Source organism: Strigops habroptila, chromosome 5, assembly GCF_004027225.2.
Source record: "Strigops habroptila isolate Jane chromosome 5, bStrHab1.2.pri, whole genome shotgun sequence".
NCBI classification, from domain to species: domain Eukaryota; kingdom Metazoa; phylum Chordata; class Aves; order Psittaciformes; family Psittacidae; genus Strigops; species Strigops habroptila.
Window position 1 is genome coordinate 68946947 of NC_044281.2, and position 23006 is coordinate 68969952.

Here is a 23006-nt window from a genome sequence, read left to right on the forward strand (position 1 = left end):
AGTAATTCCTTAAAAGGCTTGGACTCCTACGGCTCATGTGCACATGAGCATGTCCTTGGTGAAAGGAAGCAGTTCAACAGGAAGATGTGGATTTTACAGCAAGCAAGGCATTGTTCATGTAGTGGTACAAGACATGATGGATTTCCCTAAACACCTGCTCAACAGACATAGTCTTACAGTGCTGCTTCTCTACTTGTTTTGTGGATGAAAGTGTTGCGTAGCTTAAATCCAGATCTGTCTGTGAAGCCACTGCTAAATAAGATGAAAGCTACAGTTTTGTTTTCTCTGTTCTAAATTGAGAATAGTATGTTTAGCAGAAGAAAGGTACTGGGTCACTAATGGGCCTGTTCTGAAACAAGTTGTTAGGAAAGCTTATCAATTTGCATGTGTAAATCTCGACGTCCCTGGCTTAACTCTCCCACACAAGGATGAGCTTTTCTGCTTCAAACAGCTCTTCTTGGGAACACTGAAGAACAAGTGGATAGGGAATGTGTTCTGTGTGTCAGGCATGAATCCCACATGGTTTGAACTGACCTGCACTGTCTCTCACTTTGAGTAACTCTTTCCATATGAACTGTGGCAGCCCTAGCTGTGTCTTTATGTAGAGCATCTATCTAGAGTAACTTTCTAAGCCTCAAATGGTGATTTGGTTGTTTTGTTTTTTTCAAAGTGCAATACATGTAGTAACTAATACCTTCTGAGGAAGGAAAAACAAATTCAAAGGTTCTCTCTGCCCCAACTGTAAAGCTTTTCCATTTATACAACTCTCCAATAAACCTATACAACTGTGACTCTGAACTCTCAAGAGGGCAAGACTTGCCTTTTTCTTTTCCCTTTCAGATGAAGACATGGTTTTTGGTTGTTTTGAAAAATACTTCAGTAATGAAAGTTGGGGTATTTCTGGGGTTTTTTTTCCCCTCTTACAAATCTAACAGTCTCAAAAGACAGGAAGCCTGCAATTCCATAATGGATCTCTCTGCATCTGTGTGTCTTTTTTAGGCAAATGCTTATTAACGAGTATTGCTAACTTCTTGCCATGCATATGAAGTGTAATGCCAAGTTGTATCTTGTGTTATAGAAGTAGAAGCATTTGGTCCATCCCAGATGTCAGAGAAGATCCTTCTCAGGCTGCTAAAACATCCCAACGTCATCCAGGAGCTGAAATATGATGAGAAGAACAAGAAAGCCCCAGAACACTACCTCTACCAGCGAAACAAGCCCGTTGACTACTTTATTCTCATTTTACAGGTCAGACATGTGGTTATGTAGTTATGTGCAAAATCCTTAAGCTCCTGACATATCCCTCTCTATACCTCTTCCACTTGTTGAAGTTTGTCTTCTTTCAAACATGGAAATAGAGCTATGGCTCCTGGGAAGTGCTCCTGCCTCCTTTATGACCTTCCTAACCTTGAACTTCTCACTCAGCTGCTTCCAGCCTCAGTTAAACCAGTTGTGAACGGTAGACAGCACTTCCCATTTACAGTCATCTGTTGAAAATTACTTTAGGTAACTCTAGGATAGGCAATGCAAGGGAATCCCTTCATCCAGCTGTCATTGCTTGGAAAACAAGGGTGCAAATAAATGCCATGCCATAGGAGTTTGGCGAGGATGATTTCTCTAATGCGTTTTATCCTTTTGCAAAAGGAGGCATGGGGAGTTTGATGGTTTAGAGAAATGACATTTTTCTGTGCAATTTTGAAGACTGTACCTTTGGTGCTTTGAGAAGTGCAGATTTTGGTGGGGGCACTGCACCATCTACTGAACTGATGCCACCTCCTGCCACAGCCCCTGTGGTTCCTGGGCACTCGCCCTACCCCGAGACCGCTGCATTTCGGTGGGATTTAGATTGGAGCTCTACGTGGTTTGGAAGGACTGTTTTCTGCTTGTTCTGTACAGGATTGCTTTCAGTGCTGTTACCTCTCGGGTTTTATTTCTTCACAGGAACGCTTGAACAGCTAGGTAAAGCTTTACACAAAGACTTAGCTTCCATCTGGCACTGTCTGAGCAGGAACAAGAAACAGTCCTTTAAGAGCGATTTTGCTGGAAAGGTGCTTATGTTTCTATCCTGCATAACTGAAATCAGTTTTGGTTATAAAAACACAAGCATTGTAGCTAAAGTTGTAACACACGCCTTGAAATCTTCCTTAATGTGGCCTTAAGAAAATAAAAGGAGGGGGGTATAAACATTATCAGTGATAAGTAATTAAGAAAGAACTGGAATATGGAATTTCGGATTCAATGTAATTCTTTTTTTAAAAAGGTTCGGGTTTTTTCAAGGGTTTGAGGAGCCTCTGGTAGCTCTTTAACTGCTCTTTCTTATGAGCTGCATTGTTGCCATCTGAAATATTCCAGAGGCAAGATAATGCTCACGAATGAGGTAATGCCGCAAAGATGCAAATGGAGGACATCGGCAATACAGAGGAACAATCAGTTCTTTCTGAGCTTTCCTGAAATCAATAAATATTTAGCAAACACAATGTGCTAGCTCTATAATGCATTTGAAAAATTGAGTCTTGCAGTGGGTACATACTATAAAAATGGTAACAAGCTTGGTTCTGCAAGGATCAAGTGGGAATAAATACTCTGGTTTTGTTTCTTAAATGGACTTATTCTCTTGTGTCAAGAGACCAAGAATACCTTCAAAGTAAACACATGCCAGAACATAACTAAATGTATATTTTGTGCATTAAAGTGCATAAACTAGTGCATTAAAGGTACCGGTTTAATCTCTGTAAAGTTACTATTTTAGCTGGAATGTCACCTGTTTGCAACAGCTTTTCTCTTAGCTAATGGGAAGTTCTTCTGTAGCAGTTTGAGATTTGGTTTTGGCATTGTGTTTTTTCAAAATTCCTGTTAGAACATTAAACAGTGGAAAACCAGAAACTGCATGTGCATGCATTTAAACAGGGCAGAACAGATCTAACAGCATGCATGGGGAATTCTTAACGGCTTTGCAGCCACTGTGACTATGCCAAGCGTGCCTGGTCTTCATATGGGCACTGCTGGGAAGCTCGAAGGTGCTGAGTGTGCTGATGGAGCAATGGTCTTGGAACTGAAACTGAGCTTGTGATAGTTTTTCTTTAGCTACTAACTCCAGACTGACTGTATGTGAAGATCAAAGCCTGGTTGTGTATGTATTTTAGAGACCTAGTCTTGACTGGTGAATAACTACCAGGTTAGTAGTTATTTACCAGCAGTTTACCAGAGCTCTCAACCTACTTATTTTAAGTAGGTTGAGAGCTCTGTTTATAACCAGTCTGAGTTATGCCTGAGTGATGAAATCGTACCTTTTGGAAGGCTTATAATGAACAAATAAGCTACTTATTTGTGTTGTGAAGTGAAATTGGTTTTAAAAGGGATTATATGAAGTTGTTGCTTGTGATAGCAGGAAAGTGGATTTGTGAACTAGGCACTCTTTTCCTGCTGGGTAGATTTTGTGTTTTTTCTCATCTGGGACAGTTAGACAGACTGACTTGGTATCAGGGCTGATGTAGGTTGAGTTCATTTTCACATTTTTCTGTACTTTAAAGTTAAAGGCATGATTATTTATGTTAAATGGTGTTTAATGAAATAAACACACAGAAATCAAATCTACCTTTTGGACTCATTTTGACCCAGTTGTGTCCAGTTGATGTTCAGTCTACTTAGTCCACATGGGACAGGCAGTATCTGCCCTTTCCAGCCTAGCAGAGGGAAAGCATTGCAGGTAATTATGTTGTTTGACTAAAACCCCAACTTTTGTGTAGCTCAACCTGAAAACTGCATGAGATTTCTTCTGTCTGCAGTGGTGTGCTATAACTCTCAGTGCGGTACCAATAAGGATGGCCAACAGGCCCCACTGAGAAGCCAGTTGTTTTTAGCTACTTGTATAGCACAGTAACTGGGATTTTTACAGCTGTGTTTGATATGGTGGGTTCTGTTCTAGAGTCCTTTGTAGGACTTGATGTTAAACATTTGGTTCAGCCCACATCAGACCTGGGTGTGGTAGTGTGGTTTTGTGCAACTTGGTAGCACTGAGGGTCATTCTAGGTAAGACCTTAAAGAAGAGCAGGATCTTAAATTAAGGGTGCTGGAATATGTAAAACTGCTAGAAACCAAGAAAACCAAAGTAGCCCCAAGGCTACTCCTTCAGGAATAAGGGCTTTGTTTCTGTGGGAATCTCCTCCTCGTGTTTTGTCTCCCATCTTCCTTTCCTATGCTTGTGTTAGTGGGGACTTTTTGTATGAACGTGTGAAATGTCTCAGTGTCTTCAGACACCAGATGACTGGGCTACTTATAAGCTCCTTGTGATACTGGAGGAGTATTTTTTCACTCTGCATTGAGGGAGAGCAGCCTGGCAGCACTTGGAGCAGGGCAGTAGTACCACCCTGAAGTGATTCCACTCCTCAGCAGGGACTTCTGCTGGCCACAGGGCACCAAAGACCAGGATAGCTCAGGGCACAAGAGTCTGTCCCTGTTCAGGCACCCTTACAAACTGTAGGGACCATGACACTGCTTAGGCATGTCAGGCAAAACTAGCTTTCAGGGCACAAGTTTGGTCTTGTGCCTGGAGACCTACAGTCCCTTTTAATTGCAGCTCTCTCTCCTTTTCCTTAACAGGGGAAAGTGGAAGTGGAGGCTGGGAAAGAGGGGATGAAGTTTGAAGCTGGTGCTTTTTCCTACTATGGGGTGATGGCCCTCACAGCATCGCCAGGTATGTCCTCTTACCTTCTGCTTCTGGAATGCTCTCCTTGCACAGGCCTGCCAGTCCTGTGAGTGTGGCAGGAGGAGGCTGCACAGGGCATCCCCCACCGTGTCCCTGGGCTCATGTAAACGGTACCTCCTTGCCTGCCTGGCACAGCATCCCTGGGAAGGGCCCTGGCCAGTCGCGATGCTGCCGCTGACTGTGAAACCCAGTGTCTGGCAGTGGTTTGCCAGCTCCCGGAGGATGCCAGTGTTGACCTTAGCGAGTGATGTGTTTGGTACTGAAGAACAGCTTTGTAGGTTTGCTCACTGTAGGATAACAGGGAATTGACGGGAATAAATGATCAGTGGCAGAGGGACATCTAGTGGTGCGAAGTACAAACGCCCGGTTAGTGTGGGGATGGTTTGCTTTACCGGTCTTGTTTTTAAAGCCGTCTTGAGGAAAAGGAGGGCAGCGGTGCAAGAAAAGCGATTGTTCCTGTCAGCTTGTGTGGAAATGTAACCGAGAAACCGGCAAGGGGGGATAAGCTGGTGTCTGAGGGCGAGGTGTGAGCCAGTTCCCACCGAAGTGTGAGACAATTCCCAGCAAACAAGTGGTAGCTGCACAAGCCACCACTTCACAGGTGCAGGTTGAGGGATTGTCTTATAATCCACCAAAAGTAGGCTGTAGTGCTGTGTTTCAGCGTTTGGTGATGCATTTTGGTCAATTCTAAGATCTCAACCTCAACTGGGAATCCCCACAGCCCTGTTGGGGAGAGCTGGGGCACCGGTACTGGCACTGGCTATCTGCTGACCCAAAGCTGCTTGCCTAGCTCCAGGAAGAGACATTTTTCATGCTGAAATCTGGTCCTCCTGTCACACCAGGGTATATGTTCCACTTGAGAGGCTGCTTGTATTAGCTGTACACTAATGATCACTCCCTTTATATATGTGTACCTATGTGTATGTACATTAGCAAATGGCACTGGAATGAAAACAATTTTGTAAGTGATGAGTCTGGCCTAATTAAACATCAGTTCTCTTGGATGTGTGAGTTCACTTTTGCAGGCAAGACTAATTCTTCCTTCATTATGTCATTTTAATTTGATCAGTCGAGCTCATACCTTTTGAGGCTTCCAAATTAGAAAGTGTGCAGAGCACTGAGCGACAGCAGCAGTGTTCACAAGGAATCAGGGCACACGGGTACAACTGCACTCTACCCTCAGATTTGCAGCTCAGCTTTTTCAAGAGCACATGGGCCAAGCACAGAGCTGGGTTAGATGTGGTCACTTCTCCTACCAGAACTATGCTCGGAAATCACTTGTGGCATCTGTTTTGCCAGCATTGTTCAGCTTGAATGTTTTCATATGTGGGTTGTTGGGGTTTTTTTTGTCTGTTGCTATCCATCCCCACAACCATGCCAGTTGCCCCAAGTCCTGTGAGGTCAAATGATCTCCTCTTCGTGTGCCCTGAAATCTGTCTTAGATTTTGTCATGTCAAACTTGAGGATATGCAGTATTTTGAAGTAGTCTTGGCCAACATTAGATTTGTTTACCTTCAGCTGGTTGGTTTTTACTAGTAGCAAACCCCTTATTTTGCTGGCTTTTCCTCCAGGTGTTAGAGAATTTGTTTTATGATGTATTGTAGCACCCTGAGATTCCTGTTGCTCAGTGTAGATAGGAAAGCTCAGTGGAACTATAAGTAATTTCTGAACAAGAGAAAACTTCTGCTCTTCTGTGTGTCCTAATTAGACTTGATATGCCTGCTCTCCCTGCTTGGAATGTAGAGTCAGTAACAGGAGAGTAAAGCATTAAAAAGCCCTGAAAGCAAACACTTCCTATCCCCCTAAACAAAACAACACACACCCACCCCGTCAAAAAAGAAGCTTTTTTCTTTAACAGTAGATGGGGAGGGATTTGCAGTAGTGATGAGCAGTACAATTCCCATCCTGAAAAAGATGAGGTTAGAGAATCACAACCTCACTTGACATTTTACTGAAAACTTGAAGAACTGTGATGTGTCTTTTGGGGTTTTTTTTGTGTTTTTGTCTGAATCCTGTAAGGAACAGCATCCATGAAAGCTTTCTGGCTTGTTTTAACTCTTTGCCTTTCAGGCTGGAGTGGGCACCACTGCTTCTTTTTAATTGTTTCAGAACTGAGTGTACCTTGATGGACTGTCCTGTGCTGGATAATCATTCAAATTAGCAAATGAAAATTGTTCACTTCACTGTAATTCCTTAGGCTTGTTTTTTGATTTATTCCTAAAATTGTTTAATTGTCTTTTTGTTGATTTTGCTTTTGTTTTAACCCTTTACTTTTTCACAGTTGATTTGCACTTTTGGTTTTAGTTCCTCAGTGTGTGAACTGGCTCCTTCCCCTGTCGAGTGTGGATAGCTGCCGCCTTTCTGGTCGTGATCTCATCCTTTTTCTCTCCCTCTTCTAGTTCCCTTGTCCCTGTCTCGTACCTTTGTTGTCAGCAGAACAGAGTTGTTAGCAGCAGGTTCTCCAGGTAAATCCGCATGCTTCTATTTTCACCATTCTTGTGACTGCCCTGATGCCATAAAAAGTCAGCTGCAGTCTGTATTTTTCTGACCCCTTTGCCTGTTAGGGAGAAGTCCAGCACAGAGTTATGCCTCACAGGTAGGTATCCTGGACTTTCATTTGTGGTAACTGGTAGCAATGTGATAGAACCATCAAAATGGGAAGAACTAGAAACACGTTGAAGAAAATGTATTTGATAATGTGTGTTTTTTCTTGTTTCTCTTATGTTCACTGGTGGAAAATTAGAAGGGGAGATTTTTTTTTAAAAGAAGGTATTCTCCCCCAAGCTGAGGCTTAAAGATTTCTGAAGAAAATGGATTTGGCAGAGGAGAATGTCTGCTGCTAAACTGCCATAAAAGGAAAACCTCTTTAATGAAAGAATCCTTATATCCTCATACGGGTAAATTCTATGGTTTGTATAGTCTGGCCATTTCAATTCCTCAAAAGCTTTGAGCGTTCTCTCAGTGAGGTTAATGCCATGGCCCGGCACAGTCACGGACGGATTTGCTATGGAATGTGCAAGAAGGTTGTGGGACCTCCTGTGGGGTTTTCTGGTTCCCATTTTACTTAAGACCTTTCCCTGCTGAATAACCAAGTTGACTGACACAGAAATCCCTTTGGACAGCAGAGACCAAGGAGGGAACAAATTAGGCCAAAAAGAGCTCTGAGATGTGGTTGAGCAGTTGGAGATCGGGAAGGGTCAAAAACTGAGCTTTGCAGACACTGCATGCGCAGAATAGTTGAGAGGAATGGAAACCTATGAAGAAAGTCTGTTGGAAGAACACAATCCTAAAATAGTTTGGGCCACAGTGAACATATTTCTTCCTTTTGAAGTTTTCTTTTTCAGATGAAATGTCTTCCTCTAGACCTAAAAGCAAACAAGATAATGATACGCATATTTAAGTGAAACATCTCTTAAACATTAATACATATCATGCGTTTCATAAACTTTCACCATCTGCTTCCTGTATGTTCCTCCTCTTCTTTTTTCACTTTTGAAAATGTATTTCAATGTCAGTCCTTAAATCAGTCTCATGCACATTCCAAACAAACTACAGGTTGTTGCCCTGCAGGGTTTTTTTTTCCTGCCATGTTAACGTTTCCTGCTGCTAAACTTCAAAGAAAGGGGAGAAATTTAATCTTTCTTTAATTAAAGTACCTGATGGCTTTCTTTTAAGCTCAGAGACTTTGATTATCTTTTTTAGCTTGGTTCTTTTGTTTTACCAGATCTTCCTTTTTTTTTTTTTTCTTTTCCTTGCTACAAATAAGTATATACTTTGCACATGCAAGTTGTTTTCAATATAAATGTCAAGCATATTTTCATAGCTCCTTTTCCAAATAAAAAACCTCAATGAAAAATGAATAATAAAAAACAATGGGAAGAGTCTCCTTTGAAAGGAACTGATATGGTAAGCCTGGTCACTGTGGCAATGTGGTATCAGTTTTGAAGAAACTTGGACTTTCTGCTGGGTTCTTCTAAAAAGGATCCTGTTGTTTAACTCCAAATTCATAATACAGTTGTACTGATTGATTGTCTTGTGGTTTGTGGTCTTTATCCCCTGTATAGGAAGGTGAGGTATGGGAAAATATGGGTAGAAAAGATCTGTTTAGATCAGGACTGGCCTGCTAGGGGGCTGGCAGGGTGCTGTTGTGCAAACATGGACCTGCCTGGTATTCCTCTGTCATCTGCCCTGTCCGTATCTTCCCTTCATCATTAACTTCCCTTCTCCCCTCTTGACTTGTACGTGGTCCAGAAGGGATGTCGTTTCCCTCAGATATTTAGTAATGACACTTTTTTGTTCTGGCCTTTTGTTTCACCTGTCCCATTTTTTTGTTTTTGTTTTAATATATGCTTTGTCAAGGTCCTTTCCAGCCCTAACTATTCTATGATTCTATGTTGCTCTCTGTCCTCCTTTGGTTTTAATTAGTAATGTACTATAACCTGGTGAAAAGAAAGAGCAGATATAGTCACACTAGTATAAAGCTGTTCCAGATGGAAACCTTTATGCTGAGCAGTAAAGATGCTGTTCTTGTCACACATAGATGAATTTTGTGTATGCAGGTGGGAAAGACAGGGCAAATTCACTCAGCCTTCACAGTTCCTTGCTTTCTAGTGGGAATTACAGCATCAAGCTCTGTGTGAAGATAGAGCTTTGTCTCCTGGCAGCACTTATTGCAGCCTTCTGTGGCTTTCAAGATGGCAAGTCGGTGTGGAGGAAAACCTTGCAGGGGCGTGCTTCCCCCTTAGCCTGTACTTGGTGTTGCCATAGGGACCTGCACTAATTCCATAGTGCAGAAATGGCAGAAAAATTGCCACATTGTCAGAACCTGTATTTTTCTGTTCCTTTTTCTAAAATTAAACAAAAGACAACGTCAGAGGGATTTTAAGTGGGAAATAAAAACCAGGGCAATTTTGCCATGCATCTAGAAGCATCTAATGTGTTGGGTTTAGGAAAGGCTAGATGCAGGGATGTAGAACAGGTTGTGTCATTTGGGCAAGGAAGAATTTTATTTATAGTGATTAAGTGGCAATGGTAGGGTTGAATTTTAGGGAGCTTTTTTTTTTTTTTTTAGAAATAACTTTCTACATCTAGAAGTCTTCAAAAAAATGAAAGAATTTGTAAAGCTCGCAAGGGTACCATTGCCAATTTGTTTGAAGATGCTTTGTGTGTTAAGATTGTATGAAAATGATCTTTCAACTGAGAATGGGTGTCATGTGAAGGTTGAGTAGCATAGTTTACATCAAGTTTGGGCTGGTTGAGTGAAATTTAACCACACTAACACCCAAAAACTCACAGTCCCAAAGACAGGTGTTTGATCAGCATGTACTGTGTGTGCACCCAGGAAGAAGCCCATCGGCAGGAGGGCTTGGGATCTCTCTTAGGATGTAAGAGAGATCCTAAGATCTCTCTTCTGGGTCACTGTGTGGGTGAAAGTTAGGGATGCAGAATGTCTGTGGCTTCCTGAAAGCACATTTACTTGAGTTGAACTGTGGCCAATCACACTCGCAGGGGATGGCTGCGAGGGTTTCCAGTGAAACCCTGCAGTGGTTAAAGGCCAGTGATAGAAAATGTTGTCTTCAGTTTACTCCTTTGCTGGACACAGATTTTTCTCTGTAGCATGGACTGTTTTCCCTGTTTTGCTGGCTGGCATGTACCACATGGAGCTTGTTCTCCTTCACTGAGAAGTTTTTGCCCTTTTAAGCACTGAGAGGTACTTGAGGAAACAGTGAAGTAATCATCATGTGGACTGCTCTCTGGTCCACTGAGGACTCTATCACTTATGATTTGAAACTAACTGCTCTAATTCAGAGAACAAGGCATATGTTGGTACCAGATGGAATAAAAGGGAGGAAGGGCTAGCTGGAACTGACTGTGGATGAAAGGTCTGGTATGGAGTTACGATTATAAATTATTAAGAAAAAAAAAAGGAATGTATTAAGCATGGTCTGACTGTCAAGAACTTCTGTAAGGGAGCCTTGAGAAGTTACCTTCCTCTGGTGGTTACCGCTCATCAGCTGAAGCACTGTCACCAGATGTGCACAGGGCACACTGAGCATAAGCACAACCAGGTTTATTTAAGGCATGTTCAGTGGTGTCAGCTACCAGCTCTGGCCTCAAAATGTACTCTTTTTCAGAGTAACTGGGTAATTTAACTGCATGTCTAGTTATCAGTGGATTAAGTATTTGCAGTTCTTTTGTGCTACATCAGGAAGTATTATGTCCCTTTGAAACTGGTGGTTTTAAATGTTTCTTACTTGATTTAAGAAATCTCTCACTCTTGCCTGTTTCTCAGCCGAAAACAAGTCTCCACCTCGGCCCTGCGGCTTGAATCACTCAGACTCTTTAAACCGAAGTGATCGCATCGACGCAGTGACACCAACGTTAGGGAGCAGCAACAACCAGCTGAATGCATCTTTCCTCCAAGTGTATGTTCCGGACTACTCAGTGAAAGCAATCTCAGACATTCAGTTTGTCAAGGTAGGAAAAAAGCTAGAAAGGCCCTGCTGGAAAGCTGGGCTTGGCTGGTAGGATGGAGAGCCTGGGAAAGGGAGGTCTCTTTAGATCACTTTGTGAGTAAACAGGATTATGAAAGCAGCCATTTGAAAATCACTTTAAATTGCTTTCTCCCAATATCTGGTGTCCATTGATTTGTCTTCACTGTTCTTCTCCTTTAGGCTTGTAAGTAGATTGGTCACATAAATTTCTGGATTTCAGGTCCCTCGAGGAAAGATAATAGAAAATAACCTCTCTTTGCTTTTAGTCATGAACGACGTATCTTTGCGAAGCCTTTGGAGCCATCAGAAATGGAGACCCTTCATTACCAGTGTCCTTTTCTAAAGGATAAGACATTATCTGTTGGCTGCAGCTTTTTTTCACTTCTGATTTTGGTTTCAGTTTGGGGTTCTTGATCTTACTTTCCAACTTGTCACCCTTCCTCTGCTTGGAGAAGTCTTGGACATTTCTCTTTATCTTAACTTCACATGTTAGGCTCATGTCTCATCCTACCAGTGAGTTGCTGCATGAATACATCTCTGTCCCCCAGCATGGTGCATCCCACGCTGAAATGTGTGTGAGTCCTGTGGGATAGGAAATCTAGCTGAGCTGAGGAACAGCTAATGCTGGCAGCAATTCCAGCCCAGCTGAGAGTCCAGGGAAGCTGACGTCCCATGACCAGAAGTTGACCGTGATGCTTTTCTTAAATGAAGTGCATCTTCACAGTTTCTTTGTATGCAGTTCAAATGATTTGTGAACTCAGCTTCTGTCAAAGTCAATTCAATATGAAGAATGTGGAATAGGGTAGAAATACTAGAATGTTAAATCAGTTATTCTGTAGCCAAATTTTAGCAGTAGAGTACAGCCTCGCATTGAGAACTCGACAGATGCAAGCGTACTGGTCAATGGTTCAAACCTTCAAGGCTTAGATCAGTAAATATTTATCACTGGATGAGTGTTTCTCACTACAGCTCTCAATGGCTAATCTCTGTACAGAGCAGCTGCTCATCTTATGCTGGTTTATGAGATCCAACTCTCACTGTGTTCATACTGAGGCTAATGAATGCTAAACTGTCTCGTGCTTCTGCACTCAGACTTGCACTCCTCTTTTTGCATCACTCTGCTTTGCACACAGGACAGAGTACTCAACATCAGTGTTTTCACGGTGCCACATGGGCATTTATTCAGTTAATACCTTGTAAACGAGGGTTGTGACCTGCTCGTGCATGTTTTGGATTTTGCTTTTGGAGTTGTGACCTGGTCCATCTGACTCTCTCCATTTCCAGTCTCTCTCTTGTGTTGCTACTGAAACATACGGTTTTCCAAAAGTCTTGTTTCACCTTTTCCACTTTCCTGCCTGCTGACATGATCCACTGCTGTTGTAGCACACAGGGCTGCCAGTGCACGTGCATCCTGCTGCCTGTCCTGGCTGAGAAGGCTGACCTGGAGGAGTTTATGGGGCAGGTTGCTCGTGGCTCCAGGAGGAATTCTGTCCTCTACCACCATATGCAGATATATGGGGCTATAGGCTTCCTTGCCTTGGGGCATCGTGGACAGTAACACTCTGTGCTCTAGGCCAGCTCTAGTCATGACTGTTCTCCTGAGTGCAACTGGCTCTTGCAGAGACTAATTTGGACTCATGTCTATGGAGATCCCAGTCTTTTCTAGAATCGAATGTCCTTCTGTATCAGAATAAGGCTGTAGCTCCTGCTGCATTTGCTGGCCTAGACAAGAGCGGTAATGCTTGTACTCTCTGGCTGGAACTCTTAGAGCTACACCAGGAGCTCGCTGAAGTTGGGAGAAAGACTTCACTGAATTCTGGTTCTGGCCCTAAAAATGTGCAGGGTTAGAAGGAAATGGAGATCTGGTTTTAAAATCTCTGCATAGAAATAAATCCCTCCCTTTGAACAGCATGGTGGTTGCACAGCTCTGTGCTTCTGCCCTGTCTGGAGATGTCACCATGCTGTGGTGTGGAGTTGGGTTGCTCTAGGCTTGCAAAGCGCAGGGATGTTTTATAGAACTAGGTAAACAAGGGGGTTTGAAGTATGATTGTCTGGAAAGGGAGGGCACTTTATTTTCTCAGTGTATCCCTCAGGAGACACAAAAGTGTGACTGACTGTTTTTATTCCTTCCTTCTGTTCTTGGAGCAGATCTCAAGACAGCAGTACCAAAACGCCCTGATGGCATCCCGGATGGACAAAACACCTCAGTCCTCGGACAGTGAAAACACTAAAATCGAACTGACTCTTACGGAGCTGCATGATGGTTTGCCAGATGAGACAGCAAACCTGCTGAATGAACAGAACTGTGTGACTCACAACAAGCCCAACCACAGTATGCACAGTGAAGGAGCCATCTAGGAGCTGACTCCCCACAACCCACCCATCCCATCTCCTCAGCAGGACCAGCCCTCGCTCCTTCCTGCCTCCTCCCTGAGTGTGAACACCGTTAGTATGTGCTTGCGACACTGTGCTGCATCCAGTGTCCTGAGACCAAAGACATTTGTGTCCGTTCCGGGAGCAGAAGAGGAAGAAACAGGAAGAAAGGAGCAAAGAGCAAGAGAGAATAAAGCCCCAACTGTACTTTGGGAATGGTGAGCCACCCTTCAGAATGACGAAAATAATTCTTGCAAAATAGAATTGTGTTTATTTTTTATCTGTATTTTTGATCCTTGTTGGGTTTTTCCTCCTCAAACACATATGGAGAAGTTTAAAAGCTCCTCCAGTTATTTTTTCAAGAGAGATCTTGTTTTTAAAAAGTATTTTACAGAGTTTTAAATTGTTTCTGTCCCTCCCGAACCTCATATGGGCTCTGTTGTGGTTTTGTGAATTGGCTCCAATGTCCTTAGGCCTCTTTTCACCCCTTTCTGGTCCTTTCTGTGGCCCTGTTGAAGAAGTTAGCTACTGGTACTTGTGTGTTATTTGTGTCTTAAGAATGAGCGAGCTTCGAGGAACCTCTGGTTTCAGCCACCTGGAGGGCCAAGGGATGAGTGCTATTACACTCTTCCAGTGAAGTTTCAGGGAAGGAGTGGTTACTTTGGTATTTAATGATGTCTCAAATTTCAGAAGGTTTCTGTGTAAAACAGGCAAAAGCATTGTTACACTTACAGTTTTGTAACCTCCATTATGTTATGTTGAAGATGATACTGGGGGGGAAGGAGTTAATTAGCAAAACTACAGTCTCATGGAATGAAAGCCGGGCATAGTTTTCCACAATGAAGTAACTGGGTGATTTTTTTCATTGATGTTCCTGACAGTTGCATGGTGAAGTAATGTGTGCACCCCAAAATGATAAGGTTTTAAGCACTCGTGTGCTGTAGCGGTCTGCACCTTGGCCAGATGTGCAGATGTGCAGTCTTTGCTAAAGTACACAGAACAGCAGTCCCCACCTCCCTTCAATCTCAAGTATTAACACAAAAGATGCTGCTACAATTATGCCCAAAGTACATCCTCCAGGTGACAGTAAACCTCTGCCAGTGCAAGGATGGGCTCTGCTGAGGAGTCGGGACCATCCTCTTCTCTCCAAGAACTGACAAAACTTTCCGGACGCGAGTGTATTGCACTTCAGGGATTCGGAGAGGTTTGTTTCCAGGCTGTTCCCAGCCATGTTCCTTCCTTTGAGTGGATTTAGTGCATTTCCTTCTCTCTTGTCCCTTTTAACAGCCGTTTTAAGGATAATCGTGGTAGCAGAGCGCCTCCCACCCAGCTGCCACTACTGCAGGGCACCCTGCGTTGGGCAGCAGAAACTAATTCCTCCACCCCAAAAACCTGAATGCAGACTGGGTGCAAGCAGGAGGCACCCTGTGGCAGTTGTGCATCACACATTCCCGACTCCTACAGATGGAGTCTAAGTCCTCAAATGAAGAAAAAAAGAGTCATCTCCCCCTGATCCTCTCCCTTTCCAGTACTCTCAAACAAAATGTGAACTTTGCCCTTGGTATCTGGAGTGATTCATAAATCAGGCATTGCAGTTTCTCTGTTTGGAGACCCTTCTGTGGCCCCTGGCTATGTAGCATTTCCCTTCCTTTCTTTATACCTAGATAATCTCATCTGACCCTCAAAGAAGCCCCCAGCCCCAAATGCAACGGCCAGAGTGCTCTGTGCCTGCCCCGTCTCTCCTGCTTGTGGGCTGGGGAAGTTCCCATGGTCTGTCTTTGTGAATGGTGGCAGGAAAGGTGCAATATTGTGCTGCAGGATCTCCTCGCAGGAAACTGGAGTGTGTGGTGTCAGAGCCGATTTGGTCTCTGTGTGTGTCTTCTCCTCTCTTGTTTGGCTTTAGAAAGCAGCCCTAATTTTTGCTGTCCTCCCCAATGGGAAAGGTGCACATATTCCTTGGAGCCACCCATGAGGGTGAAGTCCCCACAAGGGGGCATAGAAATCGCACAGGATCTAACGTGTGCACCTAGCAGGAGGAAACAGGGCCCCCAAACCTTACTATCACATTTAGCTTTGTCATGGTTTGACCTCCCAATGTATAGAGGTGATGGCCATGCTGGAAGCACAAACCAGACCAGTTTCATGATCAATGAGTCTATTGTATTACAAGTCATTACCATGAAGTACAGTGAAACAAGAACCTTAGCCCAGGCCCCCCAGCCGATAAACGCTAAAACAGCAAATAGTGGCTGTAAGTAAGGTACAACATGCTGAAACTCTGAGATCAAGCGCAACAAGTCTGAGAGCCAAATAATCACCATTGTGACGAGTAGTAACAATGAATGCTTATCACAAATATGATTAAACACACTCTGGTCAGATCTGTCATTATCTCAACCTTTCGAGCCCCACGTTGGGCGCCAAAAAGAACTGTCGTGGTTTGATCCCAGCCGGTAACTCAGAACCACACAGCCGCTCGCTCACTCCCCCCTTTCCTCCCCCCACTCCCGGGGGGATGGGGAGGAGAATCGGAAGAATGTAACTCCCACAGGTTGTGATAAGAGCAGTCCCGCAACTAAGGTATAATGCAAACCACTACTGCTACCACCAATGATAATAATGATTAGTGAAATAACAAGGGGAGAGGATACAATTGCTCACCACCCGCCGACCGATACCCAGCCCGACCCGAGCAGTGATCTGGCCTTCCGGGTAACTCCCCCCCGGTTTATATACTGGGCATGATGTGCTGTGGTATGGAATAGCCCTTTGGCTAGTTTGGGTCAGGTGTCCTGTCTCTGCTTCCTCCTGGCTTCCCCTCCTCCCTGGCAAAGCATGAGACTGAGAAAGTCCTTGGTTGGAATAAACATTACTTAGCAACAACAAAAAACATCAGTGTTATCAGCGTTGTTCCCAGGCTGAAAGTTAAAAAACACAGCACTGCACCAGCTACTAAGAAGGAGAAAAATGACTGCTATAGCTGAACCCAGGACAAGCTTATTAAAGTTTTTTGACTCCCATCTAAAAGCATTTCCGTAGTCTCCATCTTTGCTCTGACACACGCTAGCCCACCACCGCTGGGAGCACACAGCTCAGCATCGGCAAGGGCTGACCCGAGCCCTGCTCATTCCCAGAGAGCTGCCAATATTGCACCTTTCCTGAAAAGCAAACTGTTGAGATGTTCCAGCGTTTGTCCTTGGTGAGGGACTCGCCAGTTGTTGCCTAGCGTTGCTGAATGTAAAAGTTTGTCAGAAGTGTTTGACATGGTGGTGAACTTGAGATGCAGTATCCGTTTTGTCAAACCTGCCGAGGGAGGGAAGGCTCAAGTCAAGGCAGCTCTCTCTCTGGGATGAGGTTGCTCGCTGGATCTGACTTCTGCTTCTTGTGGCAGGTTATGGATTTGTTTCAGTGTCTGTTTTCCTTTTTAAGAAAAAGAAAAAAACAAAAAAAAAAAATAAAGGCAAAAAAAGAAAGCGCCAAATTTTCCAACCAAAGCCATGTGATCCCAAAGCAAATACCTCCTGCTTCTGCCCATGCTGCACTGTTCAGAATTTGCAGGCGATTTTTTGCATGACTGTTTTTCATCATTTGTACAGATCCAATGATGGAAAGTGAAATAATTTCCATAAAAATAGTTGATTATAGATGTGTTTCATATGGAAAATATGTACCTGACCCAGAGGGGTTAGGAGCTGCTACTACTAATTAGCTTGAAGAACAAAGCATGGTCCTCTCCCCGGAGGGGAAAGAATCCAGTCTCCCTGTTCTCAGGGTATTTACAGTTTTACTGTTTAACAAATGCAAGGGGTTCCCAGCCCTCGTGGTGGGAACCATCACAAGCAGAGGAGTCCAGCTCAGGATCGCTTCCGAGCCTCCAGACGGCGTTTGCTGGCGCCCGGGCTTGGCTTTCTCGACTGCAATGGAGATGCCGTGGCATCTGAGTCTGTGCCCTTGCAGGGGGTGTCCTGCCAGAGCAGGTTCTGCTTTCTCTGCCTTGCTGGCTGCCTGCCTGCATTCAGGTGGGCTCAGATGCCGTGCTGCAGTGCCATAAGGACGCGTGGCAGGGCTGCTCGTCATCGCCGCAGCACAGGGCACCAGCTGGTGGCTTTGGGAATCGTTGGACTTGTCCTCAGACCTCGGCCAGGCTTTGACTCGTAGAAAGGATACTGCATCTTCCTATGTCAACTCCTACTGCCGCCTTTGTTCCCCTCGTCCGTCTGCCTCTGGGCGCAGGCAGAGGGGCGGACGGTGGCCTGCTGGCCGGGGAGGCTGGGAGGGCATCTAGCCATGGTTTCTACTGTCAATACAATTTTGCACAAGAGTTCTTTGAAGTGAGGTTTTCAACACTAATATCTTAAATGCACAACTGTGAATTATAACTTTTACACTCCTGTTGGTTGAAATTCCTTTAAATGAAATGAACCTGAATCTGTTGTAACTATGATTTATTATTTTTTTTAATTCTGTATATTGCCAAATCTTTGTAAAGAGTGAAGGAATGTTCTTGCTTTCCAGTGAGAATCTTTCTCCGAACGAGACTGACTCTGGTGATGTGGAGATCATACGAAGCACACTAGTTCTGAGTGGAGAGGGACTCTGGGTGGGCTTAGCAAACCAACCTGGGCCTCTCTATAGAGCCCAAGCTCGGACCTTCCAGAGTTTACAAAGCGCTTGTTGTTCTATTCTCAGCTTGTCCAGTCCCTGAGATCCCTGTGCAGGTGAAGGCTGCTGCCCCGGCAGAGCTCAGGACGGGTGAGGGATGAGGGGTGCTGGCAGGGAGCAGGGGCCCCTGGGCCAGCATGGCAGGATAAGGTGCTTCCCCCATCCAGTAGCACCAGCAGAGCGAGCTCCACAGGCAGGTCCTTCCACCGCTCTCCAGTTCTGCTCCAAGCCTGTAGTCATGTGTAGTTCCCTCTCATGCTCCTGTTGCCCCCACGCACGTTCCTGCTCTGGACTGAGCAGGGGTGGGATGATGCTGAGATGCGTGTGGGGCAGCTGGAGCTGGCTACTCAAGGTTTGTAGTTCTTGGGCCCTGCTAGAATAGGGGTCAGCCACTCATTCACATTGTACTCACTGCTCTGTTCCTCCTCTCTCCTCCTGGACCTACTCCCCTTATCCTCACTGCAGTTTGGTTTGGTTTGGTTTGGTTTATTTGTTCTTTTCTTTAAGTGCCTTTTTGTGCAGCAGAGCTGGCAAGAGCAGGAGTCTCAGGATATGGCCCTTTGCACTCACCTCAGGTGTGGAGAAATCTCAGGGGGAGCAGGGTGAGTTGCCCATGATGGCACATAGGCATCACCTGTCACTGCTTCTCAGCCTTCAGCACCCAGCTCAGATGAGGATGAGATTTTGGCACTGGTGGTGTCGAGCTCTGGCTCAAATCAGCTCAAAGAAAACCAAAGAGGTAGCTTTGTGTGAGGGGCTGCTCGGGCAGCAGTGGTGCTTCCTGTGATCTCTGCAGAGCTCAGCCGAGGGGTGTGGATGGCAAAGAGCAGCGCTGTCGTCTCATGAGCATCCCATGTAAGTATCCTACATGATGGAGAACACAGCCATGTTCTCCAGGACCCCTTGGAACATGCATCCTCCTTGTGCTGAAATACACTATCTATAGAAATCATTCTCACATGAAAGATGTACCATATTTTATATGATGCCTAATACAAATGCCTGTGGTTTTAAAACTAGTACCTGTGTACCAGTTGTCAAGTTATCCAGTGTCTGGATTACCAGTAGAAAACTGGGGCTGGGGGGGCGGGAAAGAAAGCTACAGAAAGTACCTCTTGTTGTGCAGTTAACTGGAGGCTTCATCCCAAAGGTGTCTGACCAGCATTGAGGGGTCATACTGTGTGCTGCCATGTGTGAAGCTGGCACAAAGCAGAAAACCAGCAAGTGCTGAAAGGCTCGATGTGATACAGCCCTGGGCTCGCTGCCTGCCCCACTGCCTAGCTCTGCACTGTGGCTCAAAATAGACCTGCAGTACCACGTGGTCCATGAATGCTGAGGGTTGGTTTGGCGCAATAATGAAATTACAAGCTTAACTAATGTGATTGAAAGCTGGGCATCTTTTCATGGCACGGAGGAGAGAGCAGCCTTCATCTGACTTGACCAGCAGAGAGAATAAGCTTTACACTGCAAGCTGGGCTGGGAAGCCACCCTCATCCCTGCTCTGTTGTTATACTTCATCCATCAGTTGCAGGTCTCTTGTTGGTGCGTTGTGTGTTGATCTCTGTGGTGGTACTGGCCTCACTCCCATGTGTTGATATCCATGGCTTCCTGCAGAGCTGCCTGGACAATCCCACTCGGTGTCTTGCTCTTGTCCTGCAGCCTGGCTTCACGCTGGGTTGTGTTCCGCCACGGGTAGTTTCATAGTCATGTCCTTGAGGCTGTGTCCAGGCAAAAGGAGGCTGTTGCTGCAGGTCCAAGGTGGTACAGTTGAGCTTTTTGGTCTGGTTGTGCATACTTGATTTTCCATTAGAAGCAGGTTGCTGAACCTGGGGAGGCCAGAGCATTCCCTAGGAGGAAGCCTGGAATGCCAGGTTATCCCAGCGCCCTTCCCTGAGCTCCAGGGATGGGAAGGGGTTGCTGAAAAGCTGCCTCCGGCCCACGGCACGGTACAGGTGATGGATGGAGGTGGTTCACAGATGTAGCATTTAACTCAAAGTGACATCTTGTTCTCATTATCCTGAGGACAGGCTCCAGAGCAGTTCTGCACCTCAGAAATACGGTACTTCAAGCTGCGAGTCTTCTGTCTCCAGCTGAAAAGCATCTTTCTGCTCTCTCCTGAGGTTTCTCCTTTGGGCCCTGTTTTCCTCTGAGCAGGGCTGATCACTAGGGTCCTGCAGAGGACAGTGTCCTGGCTGCTCGCACCCCTCCGGCAGAGATTTCTGGCTAATGAAGTGTTTGATGTTTAATTCTCCCCCCAGCAGGAGAGGTTGTGGACAGAAGCTGCTGCCTGTCATGCAGCCAGGCTTGAGGTTTGTCAGCTGTTGTGAGCCAAACAGTGCCTGCAGGTGGCTCTGATGCTCCAGGGGTGGATCTGATGTCTCTGTTATCTCCTCCTGGAAGCAGTGCATCAGTGGTCAGTAGCAGGGTTTGCTGAGGAGGAAGAGCTGGTCCCAGCATTTGGTGCTTGGCGGAGCAGCACAGCATCCCATTTCAGCTGTTTGGTGCCTGCAGAGCTGTATAAAAGGAGGTATTTTTTTAATCCTCTGGGCATCACTGTTGTACCGAATCTTTCCAAATTCAAGTTAGAAACTTGCAGGTGTAAGATAAGTAGCCTGGATCATGGGCCTGTAGTTGGAAGTGGCAATAGTGAACGCACGCCTTCTGGATTCACCCAAAGATCAGTGTGGAGGGTGGAGGGGGCTCTTGGTGAGCTACTCTGTTCACAGAAGTGAGAGAGTGGCTGGGCCTAGATCAGCTCTAGCATCCTCTCTGTTTTAAAGTCTCAGGTCTCAGCAGGCCGGGCTGGGCTGGTTTGGCCGGTGGGGTTTTACCCAGGGTACATGCTCTGTCCTTCTGCATCATGCTGGCTTGGATTCAGCAATGTGGCTGCTGCTGTGGCATCAGCCGTGGCCGTTCCTCTGCTCTTCTCACTGTGGTTCAGTTGAAAGTGTTCAGGAAGGTGAGAGGAGGAGGTGCAGCAGTCAGCTGTGGCCGTCCTGTCTTTATTCCTCACAGTAATGGTGGGAGATCCTGCTCAAGGGACTCTGCCTTCCTCACTGTCTGAAATTGAGAGTGCAAACCCTGCGGGATCCCAGCACCAGTGCTCCAGTCCCATTTGATCCATGCTTTCCTGAGCACAAGGGTGGCTTATGAGCAGCGCAGGGCCAGGTCCTGCTGAGGGACTCAGAGCCCTTGACATGTGCTTTGTGCAGCTGCAGAGCCAGGCTCGACACCTGGATCACGGGGCAGGCACCCAGATGCCAAACACTGAATCAGAGAACCCAAATACTTGAGAAGTGTTCCCAAAAGCCATGAGCGGCTGGAGCCCTCACACCAAACCATGCTCCTGCGGCCGGGTCCTTCCCCACGGCTGCTGTGGTCCTCCTGCTCTCCATTCACGCCAGTGGCTCTTCCCTGTGTCCTGTTCGCCATCGTACGTGGTCTTTGCGAGTTGTATCATATTGTACATGACTTGGGGTTGCCAGAGTTGTAGTGTTCTGACTACAGTATTTCCATGTGTGTACATAAACCTGAATAAGCACAACTGAACTCCTGAATGAAGTGTATACGTTTCATATACTGATTGTCATACAATGAATTTTATAATTATTCCAATTTTGTTGTAGATTTCCAATCTTTCCTATTTATTTTGTACCAGATTTATTTGTATATTTTGTGATTTTGTTTAAAAGCATTTTGTTTATTTCTATTCTTTTTAGATAAATGATGATTTTTTTTTTCTGTTGAACATTCCAGTTTATGCATTTTTCCCTCCTCCATGCTCCCCTCCTCATTTCCAAGGGATGGATTTTGGCACACGGGTGGTGGGGCTGATGTTGATGATCTCTGACCCAGACCTCTGCTATTGGCACATCATTGCTCTTTAATCTCTAATTCAGCTGTCAAGAGCCACAGAGAGGCTGGATACTGTTCCCCTTAGCGCCGGGTCTTGCTCTTTGCTTTGGTGGGTCTGGGCCCGAAAGTCCTCGAGCCGGGGAGGGCTGTGCTGGTGGTTTTGCTGACCAGGAGCTGGGAAGCTGGTGGCAATGGCAAGCAGCTGACTTTCTGAAGTCCCCTCAAGGGTGAGGGCTTTTTTCTTCCACTAATAAAACCCCCTTATTTACAACTTGCTCTCCACAGATCATGTTTGTTCATCCGGAAGCGTAGATGCCGTCTGTCTGTCCCTCCGTAGCGCGTGTTCCTGCCAGGCGGTGTGTGACTGGGAGGCTCCAGCGAGGGACGTGGCTGGTGGTGAAGCTGCTGGTGGAGCAAGTCTGTCTGTGCCCCTGTGTCAGTGCCACTGCCTGCTCCCCACTGCTGGGCCTTGGGCAGCAGAGCTGTGCAGAGCCTGCAGCGGCAGAGCTGTATTTCTGAGCAGGAGGGTGAGCCTGTGCTCAGACCCCTGCCCAGCATCACTTCAGTTCCATGCTGGCGGCGGAGCAGCCAACCCTTTCCTGCAGGGCAGCCACAGCCTGGCCATGCGCCCAGTTTGTGTTTCTGCTGCCCCTCTGTCCCTGTCCTTCCCACAGCCGGTTCACCCGGCTGCTCTCCCTGCGCTGGGCTTTCTGCCTTGCCCAGTTGCTAAACCCTGGGTTAGCAAGAGTTGGGCAGCATCTGCTCAAACCTTCGGGGGGTTTGCTGCACCCAGTGCCTCTGTCCCTTTTCCTGTGCTGCAAGGTGGCCTCATCTCCCTGCACCTCTCTCCCCAGCCTCATATCAGCAGGACAGGGAGAGCAGCAGGTCCTTTGAGGACTTCTGCTGCCTGGTGGATG

At 45.8% G+C, this 23006-nt stretch overlaps 1 protein-coding gene across 1 annotated transcript in view; it reads left to right on the forward strand.

Annotated features, from left to right (window-relative positions):
• Window positions 1–22360, forward strand: part of CNNM2 (cyclin and CBS domain divalent metal cation transport mediator 2) — a 120780-nt gene extending 98420 nt beyond the window's left edge. The window contains exons 4-8 of the mRNA XM_030488537.1: window positions 1079–1248; window positions 4600–4693; window positions 7105–7170; window positions 10998–11182; window positions 13348–22360. Of these exons, the coding sequence (XP_030344397.1) occupies window positions 1079–1248; window positions 4600–4693; window positions 7105–7170; window positions 10998–11182; window positions 13348–13557 (725 nt within the window). The 3' untranslated portion in view covers window positions 13558–22360. The remainder of the gene's footprint in view (window positions 1–1078; window positions 1249–4599; window positions 4694–7104; window positions 7171–10997; window positions 11183–13347) is intronic.
• The last annotated feature ends 646 nt before the right edge of the window (window positions 22361–23006 follow it).